The 13187-nt window shown below is 28.3% G+C and overlaps 1 protein-coding gene across 1 annotated transcript; it reads right to left on the minus strand.

Moving 5' to 3' along the window:
- Nucleotides 1–218: 218 nt before the first annotated feature.
- On the minus strand, nt 219–13138 carry LOC111620978 (ribosomal RNA processing protein 36 homolog). Its single transcript, XM_023363005.1, has 8 exons — nt 12980–13138; nt 12679–12739; nt 12518–12589; nt 7614–7680; nt 5184–5288; nt 4219–4293; nt 2633–2750; nt 219–1143 (listed from the first exon to the last, which is right to left on the minus strand). The coding sequence occupies exons 1-8, from the start codon at nt 13005–13007 to the stop codon at nt 1013–1015; spliced, it is 657 nt and encodes a 218-aa protein (XP_023218773.1). The 5' UTR covers nt 13008–13138; the 3' UTR covers nt 219–1012.
- Nucleotides 13139–13187: the final 49 nt, after the last annotated feature.

Raw genomic sequence — 13187 nt, forward strand, 5'->3', positions numbered from 1 at the left:
AAGAATAAATATGAGAATTTTAAACATCAGTTAATATCTTAAATAAAATCTGATGACTCTTAATTATAAACAATATATGTAAAATATTGTGATGTTTTTTTTTTACTTGAAAAAATAAAAATTGGTGTCATCTAGGGACATCATAAAAAATATTTTATTCTGAATAAATAAAATATTTATTTTATTAATATAAATAGATTAAAATTAAAATCATATTTATCTATAATTTGGGAAGAGGCAGAATAATGTGACTGGCTTTAAAGTATTAAATTGATGTGGAACAGCATGTTACTCTGTATTTGGGATTCATTTAACTATCACAAATAACTTACAGCTATTCCAAATCTGTTTTAATCATTTTTAAAATATAACTTAGTTAAGTGATTTTTGGGCTCTCCTGTGGATCCAACTGATGAATTCATTTTTCCCAAAAATAAAATATTATGACACTATTTCAATAATCAGTATAAAGTTAAATGTTACCATGTAATAAATTTTTAAAACAATTGCAAGTAATTATTGTGCTTTAGCAAATTTTCTCTCAAATTCTCCATCCAATATATTAACTGAGGAAAATAATGACATACACTTTTATGTGTATTCCAAAACTTTTAGTGTTATGACTTTTTAAATACAAAGTTCATAACACAAAGATTAATATACTAATGCATATTCCAAAACTATGATTTGGTGTAAGTTCAATATGCTTACATTAGATAGACTCAAAGGTTACATACCATTTATATCTTACAATTGTTATCTATATATTACATAAATTATGTTTTTGACTTAATGAATGTATGAAACTTATCTTTTTGTGGCTGAATCAGTATAAATAGTAAGCATTAAAAACAAGTATTATAGAATATCTTAAATATTCATCAATACGAATTACTTAGAAGGGTGAGATTATTATTGAGACGTTTTTATGTTAAGATTAGAGAAAACAGAAGCAGAACAATTATTATCTTAATTTTTATTTACATAAATTAAAAAATAGACTGACAATAAGTTACATATCTTTTAACCATTTAGAATCTCTGGATGCATTCTTCTTTCTCTTCTTTTGCATATATTTCTCCAGTTTTCCAGACTTTTTCAGTTCTTTATAATGCTGAATTAATTCAAGTTTCTTTCTTTCAGCTAGAGAAAAAAAAAATAGGATTTAGTGTGAATAAGACTTAAACATAAATGCAAGTATAAAGTTGAGAATTTCAGGATTTAGTGAATTTCAAAGTGCAGAAATTCAAAAGAAATCTAAAATTCATACCGTAAAGTTTTTCTGTAAAGCTTGGAAGTATTGTGATGTTTTATGTTGGTAGGTAATGTTAAGAAATCTCAATTTTTAGAAAATTTTACAAGATTTGCTATCAACTAAATCTTCTGTTGTAAAATTTAAGTAACCTTGATATTGCTCTAACTTTGTCGCATCTTCATTGGACACAGAGACCTAGAATCTCCAGATCATATTCTAATTCTCACACCATCAATCATTAATTTTCAAAAATTGCTTTGTACACATTCAACATTTTTGGATGTTTGTTGGAGGCTTTCTAGAGCATGGATTGCTTTCAATTGAAGCATCATTGAAACATTGATACCACAATTTAATCTGGACTTCATCATTCCCAAAGACCCTTTATCATTTGAATAGTTTCCACACACAAATTTCAAAGTTTCAAGCAAAATTTGATACAGATTCATTGATCTAATTGCTTGGTCATTGTGAATGTGACAATCACACAGTATGCAAGCACCTTTAACAGTCTCTCTCTCTCTCTCTGCTGGCAGAAAAGATCCATGAAACAGTGACTGTTTATGCACATGCAGTAATGTCTCCTCTGATGAAGTTGATGTAAGCTGGCAGTTTATATGAATGGTTTGGAATATATTTAAAATAGCTTGATATTTTCCAGACAAACCTTTTATATGTATCATTTTCTTTTATATTTAAAAGCAAATAACTTATGTCATCATACAGTATTTAGATTTAAAAATGCTTTGGTGTTAGCTTTCCAGTTTATATTGTATGGGAAGCAGTGTAAAAATCTTCCTTGATTTGAGAGAAAATACACAATGCCATCTTTATTTCTCTTGATGATGTATACACAATCACAAAGTGCTAAGCTTTTTCCTCCAAAAAAAGCAGTTTGAATTGGGATTTGTTTGAGTATCTTCCTTTATAAGTGTCTAAAGATTTTAATCATCACGTTATGTGATATTTTATATCAGTGATTAAAACCTTTTCTTTCAGATTGATTTTGTTTGCTGTGTTTTAAATTGTTTTTTTATCACTAAAATGGAGATGTCATTTGCATGAATAAATATATTTTTAACAATATAAATAGGTAAGAACTTTACATTAATATTTTTCATATAAAATATTAGTTTACCAAAACTATAAATGCTTTCTTTGAACTTAAAAGCCTTTAATATTGGCATTCTAGCACATTTGGACAAGAGAAGCTATCTTTCAGAATGCTATACAAAAATATCTTTTATGTAGCATTCACGAAGATTAATATTGCTGTCTCAAAATTACTAGAATGCTAAGTTTGAAGGCTTGAACTCCAAAAGAAAGCAGTTTTATTTTTATGCATGAAAGTGTAAATATTTTTTAATATTAACATACATTTTTTAAGAAAATATGGCTTCTTTCCTTCTTTTAACTTTTCAATTACTTCTTGCTTCATTACTTTCTTATTTTTTTCTCTCAGCTTTTTCTTTTGTTTCTCCTTTTCTTGATTATCCTAAATTATGAAAAAATAATATATATATAAAGAAAAGAACATTTTGATCTGACAAGCCATGCAGTTCTCCCACCACCCTCCACTGCCGCATCATGGATTTCCCATGTTTTCGTGCCAGTCTGATGCTAACAGCAAGCCACAACAATCGTTTACTGTTTACAGTGTAACTTTGAAATATGTGACAAAACTAAAGATCCCGCCAAGTGTGAGGTACATAGTGTAATATGCTTTTTGAATGCGAAAAAAGTCCGCCTTATCGAAATTTCAGACAGATAACCAAGGTTTATGGTAATGTGATGAATGAAGCTTCAGTTCAAAACAAACGGCGGGGATTGTTGTCCAGAGGCATTGTGCTTCTTCAGGATAATGCATGTTTGCATGCTGCTGCATTGATGAAGGACTTGCTTCAGCAGTTTAAGTGGGAAGTTTTTGAACATCCTTCTTATAGCTCGGACTAGGCTCCGAGCGATTACATCTTTTCCCAAAATTGAAGGATTTTTTAGCCAGAAATCACAATGGAAGTGACATCGATACAAAAGAGGCCGTTAATGACTGGTTCAAGAACTTGGTGGTAACTGAGTATGCAGAAGGCATAGAAAAGCTGATGATACACTATGAGAAATGTTTAAAAATGTATGGTGTCTATGTAGAAATATAGCTAAGGTATCATGTGTTGTAAAATAAAATTTGTTTCATTATCTTAAATAAAAATATCTAGAGAAACAAACATTCTTTACTTTTAGAATGACCTTAGTATAGATATTAAAGCATGAAATAACCAAAATGTAAAATATTAGTTATATATAAAATTTATAGGAAAAAATGCTAATTCATTAAACAATTTCACTGTAAACAGAATATAACAATCAGTCATTGAGAGGATGTGTGGGACCAGAGATAGGGGACTTCTTTTACCTTAATAAAAATATTAAAATGAAAATTGGAAGATAATTTACGAAATAGTAAACTAGAAAAGTATAAATTTAGAAATGCAAGAAAAAGATTAAAATTTTACCATATACCATACTTTCCCTATGTTATATCGTATAACAGCCAGAAAAGTAAGTTTTTGAATTATAAAAAATATTTTGTTATCATCATATATTAAGTCATAAGTTCATTTTGCATCGTGGCACATGCTGATAACTTGTAGCTAGTAATACTCAGAATTAAATACTAATTTATTGCTACTAAAAATATACAAATGCTTAAAAATGTTACAGATATTTTTAACAATAGTAAAGTCAATTAACTATTATTAGTATTTGTTAGGTGACATGTATTCAATATGACATTATTATTATTTGTTCATGTTACATCAGCAGAAAAATTAATGTTCAATAGATTTTTTTTGTAAGCACAGGTTTTTATCAGACACTACTGATTTAAAGTCATCAATTTTTATAAAAATGAATGCTAAACAAATATCAAAAATTTATGAGCTAATATCATAAAATAAAATACTTACAATCTTATTTATTAATTTTTTTATTTTCATTCTTTTCCTTTCATCTGTTTCTTTCTTCAGCTGTTTCTTTAATTCCTATATAACATTTGAAACACAATTTAATGTTCCACATTCTCAGATTCCTTAACAAAATACAGACAAATCTTTGCTCTAATATATAAAAATGTCTCAAAATAAATAAAATACCTCCAATTAATTCTATTAGTATTATTTGAATGTATGTTTTCTTGGTTTCTTTTGAAACAGTTTTAAATGAGGCATTAATAGCTTCAAATATATTTTAAATGATACATAAGACTTATAAAGTTTTTTTTTTCTTTAGTTTTGACTCTGCATCCTACGGGCCATCTTAATGCCACAAGTCCACTTCTCAGTGAGGAATGGATATGATTTATTCCCATTCCTTCCTTACTGCTTGGCCAGGCCCACAATGGGGTGGTTGAGCAGTGAGGAATGGGGACCAACCACTCCTTGAAAAATTCTTGGAATTTTTTGGCCACTTGGGTTTAATTCTGGATTTCCAGGGTGATAAACTGGCACTTTAATTGCCTTAACAATCTGGCCATCCTGATTTATAAAGTTAAAGTATATTTTATTTGTTTTCTACAATTTTATCTCTACATTTTATACTCTAACTTTTGGAAAAGGATCCATCCTTACTAATTGAGGGGTCTCTCTTCAATTATGAAAGCCACTGCAATCACATTTTTCTCTTTTGTAATTAGTCAAATCATTCATAATGCTTGTCATCTGGTGAAATTGATCATTTCAGCCTTCAATATTTATATTTAGAATAATATAAACAAGATGTTTGTATATTTGTAATTATTTTATTAATTACATGTTAAAATTACATGTTAATTAAGGGTATAATAGTAAGTGATTTAAAATAAATAATTTTGAATTAAACGTAATGTTTTTTACATAAATATCAAATAATGTTATTATAAGTCCATAATGTTTACCATTTTTTCTTTCTGCTGCATTTCGTTCAGAAATGAATATGACTCTTGAAATAGAGACTCGTTATATTCTCCCGATAAATCATCAAACCTTGGATCTCTGATCTTCTGTAAATACATAACCAAAGCAATAATTATCATATGAAGTTTTAATAAATACAATTAATTATAATAATACAGAATTATTGAAAAAAAAAAAAAAAACAAAGTTTGATTAAAATAAAATTTGTTCACTAGCATGAAATAAATTCATGAAACTTACTGCGAAAGGCATGAAAAGATTTGATGCTAATACTTTTAAATGATTATGTAGAAATGATTTTAAAAATTACATACATATTATAATTAATTTGATTTTTTTTCCAGTCATATCAATATACAGTACTAACTGAGGTATCCAGCTTTGCTCAGGAAAATGATATAAGCCTGTTAAGTAAAATTACAGTGTGTGTGAAATCACAATATGCACACATTTGACTCATTTGAACAAATTTGTGACATTTCAGCGACCTTCGTCTGAAAAAAAAAATGTGACTATAGCAGAGAAATGAGAGAATTCAATCTTGTCAGATTTTTTGCTCAGAATGACAACACTAAACCAATTCAGTTTTATCAATTGGCATTATGTGTTCACAGTTCAAAAAAATATTGGTGGCTAACAGGTGTTAGAACTGGAGTTGCAAATAAAAGTCATTATATAAATAACTTCTATTTAACTGGGAAACAATAGACTTACTTAAAATACCCAAATTCCAGCAGTAGTGTGTGATATCAGCACTAGAACTAATGTTTTCGGAGTTCTTATGCTTCCATCTTCAGGTTCTGCAATCATTCAAATGTGGAACAAATTTTTTCTACATTCATAGAATAAAAAAAATTTGTTCTATGTTACTTCTAGTGCTAATATCACACATTACTGCTGGAATTAGGGTATTTTAAGTAAAGCTAAATTAAAGTCCTTTTTCATACAATCAAACCTCAGTATTTGAACATAATTCGTTCATAAAAGTTGTTCTAAACAAACAAATTTTCTTCTAAAAACAATACAGAATGAATTAATCCATTCCTGACCTCCAAAATAAAACCACCCTTTATTTTGTTTTTCAACTGTGTTTCATGCATAAAAATTCCTATAAATGCAATGTAATATATACAATATGTAATACAGTGGTTTAATAATGTATTACATATAAATTTTTGTTATTTAATTTGACTTGAGCACCTTTAAACACAAATTCTTGGATGCCATTTATATTATGTGAACATCACTTAGCAGATATATGATTTTTATTAATTAATTTGATTTAAATTCAACTGTGATGTGTACTGAAAAACATAAATAGTATCTTTTCCACATGCACATTGAAATCTAATTTAAATAGCATCATCATCAATGATTTGTGCCATACAGTCTAATGATGCAAAGCAATCTCTTTCACTAATGCCCATTTTTATCCATTAATGACCACATTAGCCTATTGTATTTGAATTTTCACTTCACCCACCAGCTTCCAACCAAAACTTCCTATTCACGTGAAAGATTGGATAAGAATCAGATGTGAACTATTTACCAAATGATATAATTCTATCAAAGCTTATAAAATTTAATGATTTTGGAAATGAAAAGTAGCCTATCTTTCCCTCAATTATCTTGAATATATGGGCAAACTTTCATAGAAATCGGTTCAGCCATTGTCACACGATATTCAGACAGACATGAATTCAATTCTAATATATTTGCCCTTTCCTACAACCTAATTATTTCAATTTCTTTCTAATTAACATTTCCACACTTCTGCACCTTGCAAATTATTTGAATACAGTGCATAGATTATTCCATTTAAAATATATCAGATAGTTGTTTTGAGATGTATAGATTTATAGAAAATAGGATGTGAAAGTTTTTTAAACTTTCACATCCTATAAATTCAACAATCAGCTCATCTGTTATCTCACAAGTCAGTTTCATAACTTTCTTTTCTTCTATTTATGTCTCAGTGAAATCATCTTACATTACACTTTGTCACCTATTCATTTATATACTCCACTGTCAAACAAATTTTCAACAAAACATTTTATTCAATGAAAATATCAAAATAATATTAATTGGAGGCACTACATTTATGAGAGTGATATGAATCTTCCAGAAGAAGCCATTTGGATTAGAATTTTGAATAATGAATCAGGAGTATAACATTTACCACTACAAACTGAAAAGACAATCCAAAGTAAATGTAATGACAAAATAGTAATTAGAATAATTAAGATAAATTAAGACAAGATTCAATTCCTGATGAAATAACTAATTACTATATTAAAACTTAAATGGTTAATTGAGAAAGTACTAACATTTTAAGCACATATTATGAATCCAAAGGTAAGCATTTAAAACAGATACATACAATGTTCGTAATATAAGAATAAATAAATCACCTTTTTCTTTATTCCAAAAACATCTCGAGCCATTCCTACTGGCTTCTTAGAAGATATTTCTCTAGGTCTAGAAAATTATTTTACATGTTAATCGCTATATTTAAAAAACAAAGCAGCAGTCATTAATAAATGTACAGGATGTCCCATTTTAATCAAAATATGTGAATATCTAGAGATATTTGAATCCTACAAAAAAATTTTTTTTACTGAATTAAAAGGGGTGCATTAAAAATGATGATATTGATTTTCCCACATACAATATTAATTTTATTGAACACCCATTTTATTTATGACATATTCAAACTACACAAAAAATAAAAACATTTTATCTGAAAAGTGCTTTTCTAAAGACATAATTATCAAAAAAGATAAGTGCTTTTCTAAAGACATAATTATCAAAAAAGATATGATGGTTTGAAGCAGGGCTGTGGAGTCGCTTAAAAATCTACCGACTCCGACTCTTCCTTACCATCCGACTCCTACTCTGACCACGGGCAGACTTGTTACCGAAAGAGACCCGGAAATTCTGATGTCATCACATGACCTCAGAAGAAAAGATTCAATAAATAGAGTTCTAATAAAGATAAAACATAGAGGAGTCTTTTAGCTTTGGAATAAAAAGTTTCTAAGTAATGACACAGTCAATATATAAATATGTATTTGATAATTTTTACTTTTCTGGCTGTTATATATAACAGAGGGAAAGTGTAATGCTCGGTCAAAAAATGACCCCGCCCAAATTTTTACATTTTTGGACTCGGGACACCTTGAAATTTCGAGACATGCAAAAGATTTGAGGCTTTTTTCTATACGTGTGGATGTTAGACTGTGTGGGGGGGCTTGATTTTGTTCACCCTGTTTGAAGCCTAATAATTTCTGTGGTCAGAGTCGTTAGAATCGGAGTCAGATGGTTTAACACAGGAGTTAGTTATTAAGCGTCAAAGTGGTTGAACTAAATCGTGTCCCCATACACATTCTAACATCGTAGGCGAGAATATCTTAACAGGTTTAACTGTACTATTATAAAATGACAAAAAAGCTTACTTTGAGGGTAGAGACGAGTTTTACTTTTTATTTTTTAAATTTTGAATGCTAATAACAAGTAAAATATTTATTAAGACATATGACACGTGACCCCTTTTATGTCTTCACCCTGTCGACCTTTAATTAAGAACCAAAATTTAATAGTATTAATGTCCCTTTATATGCAAGCTACAGTGCCACATTTTGTTTCTTAAACTTTACCCATTCTGAGATATTGTTTAATATCTCAGAACAGAAAATAAAGAAATTAAACAAATTAGATGCCAACACACACATGCATGCAAATTTTTCCTCTTTTATTGACATTTTTGGGGGGTTCGGGAGGTCTCCAAACATGTAGATTTGCAAAAGAAACATGGAGGGTCAAATTTGACACGATTTCAATACTTTTCCATTGTATGTACATAACAAGTTAGGAAGTAAAAGGGAGTTGGAGTCGGCGGATTTTTTGGTGACTCCGACTCTGGCTACACAGCCCTGGTTTGAAGTTAAGAGCTGACCTTGTCTGATACAGTCTAATACTGTATTTTTAAAATTTAGTATAAGATGGGAACAAAATTTGAAAAAATTGTTTAGAATAGAGAATTTATGCGCATTTCTGAAAAATGATGCCTGTCTAGGTAATTCAAACACTTTTTTAACTTTTTTCATAGTGAAAAGTACCTACGATAAAAGCTGAAAAAGCCTTGGCATTCATTTTTTGAGAAATTCGCATAAATTCTCTTTATTCTAAACAAAATTTTATTCCCATCTTATACTAAATTTCAAAAATATGGTATTAGATCATACAGTACAGTTGACCCCCCCTTATAACACTGTTGATTATTCCGTTTTACATGAATTCCATGTTGTACAGTACAAGTCACTTAGATTTTACAAATAAGTGAGCCGTTCACAGCCCAGCACACGTATTTGTAAAATCTAAGTGACTCGTACAACATGGAATTCATATAAAACGAAATAATCAACAGTGTTATAGGGGGGGTTGACTGTACTAAACAATGTTGCTATGTGTCAGCTCCTAACTTCAAAATTTCATATCTTCTGATAATTGAATTTTTAGATAAAATCTTTGTATTTTTTGCATAGAATTCGAATATGTCATGAAAAAATGGACGTTTCTTGATATATTTGTGTGTATCAATTAAAATGGCATACCCTGTATAAAGAAAATAAATTAATATAATATGTAAATATTAAAATTAATAAAGAATGAATCAAAATTGGATATTAACAATAAAACATGAACTTTATTGTTAATTTAATATTTTTATCTGTTATTTACTAAATTTAGCTTTATAAAAATTTCCGTAACAACTGAATTAATATTTCTTTCAATTTGTTAATATTGTTACTTTTTTTTTTATTAAATAAAATTTTAAAAATTAACTACAATAGATTTAGTTTTTCTATTTTTTGACAAATTAATGCCAGTTTATACTTTGTCATTCATAAATTTATGAAAATCAAAAGTTTCAAAGTTTAATCTATTAATAAGCAAGCCAAACAGCTACAGTTTATGGTTTATTATTATTTTTTTAAATTATAAATCAGGTTTTAATTAATAAATAATTCAGAAATTCTGGAAGAAAGTTCAGTCTGGAATTGGATTCTAATCTATAACTCTTGATAAAGACTAGACAGGAGAGCTATATGGTTTAAAAGGAATAACATCTGGGTAGATATGATAGCAGTTATGCCATCTGGCATCTCGTCAAATCATTATCTCCAGATATATAGGATAAATTAATTGATAAGAAGAATATAAAAGTCAGTCTTTTCATTTAGTTATACATTTTTTGGGACTTCTCCATCCCATCATCAGATTCAAAAAGTTGAAATAATAAATTCAAATGAGAACATCCTTATATTTCTATCCTAGAGAAATTTGAAAATGTTAATACTTTTTTAAAATTTATTCAGATTTTACATGGCATCAGCCTACTTAGAAACTATCCAGACATATATATACAAGGTGACATAGACCATCCTTTAAAATAAAAGCAAGTAAGTTTCATCAAAAATACAGAAAATTTTCACAATAAATCAGATACAATATAATGAATAGTGGAATTTTCAAATTCTGGTACTAACCAGAAACAGACTATCCAAACAAAGTCAAATTTTTAAAATGGGACATGGTACATTTTAATTTATATTTGGAGTAAACTCAAAAAACTGGGAAAGCTTTTTTCTCAAACGTTTTTACTAAAAACACCCCATTGACCATAAAATGATTCTGAAAGTGTGGTGAATTTCTCTTGTGAAATCTCGATTCAAGCAATTTTGTTGCAATATGTTTTAGTTGGCTGAATATTCAGTGTGAATAAATGTAAATATGCTGGCATTTACATTTTTATTTTAAATAAGTTTTATTTTCAGTTACATAACTATCAGATGTCATAGTGACCTATGTAGCCTTAGCCTATGAAGTTCTTCAAGCAACAAATTCTTTTTCAAGCAGAATAATGCTTACATTGATGAGAATGGTGCTCAGTTTTTAACTTTTGTTCAATTGGTGCCATCGGGTTATGCCAGAAGAGTTTAACAAAGAAAAATACTATGCAGCAGTAGTAACAATTTTTGTTAGTTCAACATCAATTTCATGTGATTATTGTGTCAATATTTTTATTATTTTTTGCCTACATTGATGGTACATTAATGAAAATACTTTATAAAAATATATTTCCTTACTTTTACAGTATCATTTTTCTTCGGGCATCATACTTTGAAGATCATTTGAAGTGGTTTCATAAAAAATGGTTGAGACAAAATGTTCTTATTTTTTGAGTTTAATCTGAGTAAATTAAAAAGTACTATGTTCTATTTTAAAAATTTGGCTTGCCTGGATAGCTCATTTCTGGCAGTATCAGAAGCTGAAAATATCACCATTCTATACAGTACTGTATAACCAATTTACCTATCAATTAATAACAAATTTTTAAGGTTTTTGATGAAACCCACTTTCATTGTAATAGGGATATACAGATGATATATATATCTAGAGAAAAAGATAGGACATGATCAATAGTGGATCCAGAAATCTTTAGAAAGGGTACAGAAAGGAAACAATATGCCTTACAAAATTTTTTAGTTCCTAAGGTCTTGACTTTACTTGGGAAAAATTCCCAGAAGAGGATGCAGTTGCACCCAGCACACATCCACCCACGGACATAATTAAAGTAATATTTATTGACAAAAGTGTAAATTTTACGAAATATTCATTCAAAATGTAATAAAACACAAATGTCAAAGAAAAATAAGAGTATAATTGCATTAGTGAAATTATTGATAAAATCACACACTATTCGTATTGACGTGCGTGTGATAAAATTTAAATGCCTTGAACTGCATATCAAAATGATTCAAATACCAAAAGTTTCAGGCATATTTATTAACTAAATCAACATATTAAGTATTATAAGATAATAAATTAACAAAAGTATTTTGTTATTAGATATTTCAATTCCGTCAAAAAATAATTTTCTCGAAACCAAAAACAGCAATTTTTCAATTAATTTAAATATAATAAGACGAACTACAATTTTCGTAGATTCCGCTAAATGGCAGAAATCAACAATAAAATAAATATTCTGACACGCAAATAAAATAACATTTATTAATAACAACAAGATTTTGAAAAGTTTAGTATACCATACAGTTGGACGGCCATTATATATGTAGGAAATTATGCAACTATTCGGCAACGTCATAATTTTTAACATAAACGGCATAACACGATTATAATTAAAGACGCTTGCATACTATCAACAGATATATTTTTAATTTATAACTTCAATAATTTATTAACATTTCATTATTTAAAATCTAAAATGAAAAAAACTGTATAATAGTCTCACCTATTTTTGTTTTCTCTTTTAAATTCCTTTTTTTTCAATGTCATTGTAGAATTGGACATTAATTTATTAAACCTATCAAAAAATATATATAATTTAATTAAGTTACACAGATTATTGATTGAATTTTAATTGTATTTAAGTTTTATACTTAAAATACATACATCTTAATGCCAATTTTATCCTTTAACTGTTGTAATTCTTCAAAACTGGTAGAAGATAATTCTGAAATATGAGTTATTATGTTAATATGAAACACATGTATAATATTAAAATATTTATTTACAAAACTTTTATAGAAAATGTATTCAGTTATTTCATTTTGTATTGTGTATCAAGCCTAACAACATTTATCAGGTTAGTATATATAATAAAGTAAACAAAAATTATTAAGATACTGGCAGATTCTACAAGCGAAGGATTAATAATTTCTAAAGCTAAATTAAATCGTTAAAAATAATTTACCTTGTCGCAAAGAATCATTTTCATCCATCTTAACTTCTCCAAAATACAATAAAGGGTACGTTCGTTAAGTCGAACGAGTTAAACGCGTTAGTAACGAATCGTTCGAAAAGTAGTAGTCTCGCTCAGTGCGCATGCTCTGCGGTGATGACGTTTCGAACGAAACTCTAACGAAGTTCACGAAGGAAAGAGTTAGTTCACTTCGTTAAGA

Source organism: Centruroides sculpturatus, unplaced genomic scaffold (assembly GCF_000671375.1).
Source record: "Centruroides sculpturatus isolate CEXI.00-Female unplaced genomic scaffold, Cexi_2.0 scaffold252, whole genome shotgun sequence".
NCBI classification, from domain to species: domain Eukaryota; kingdom Metazoa; phylum Arthropoda; class Arachnida; order Scorpiones; family Buthidae; genus Centruroides; species Centruroides sculpturatus.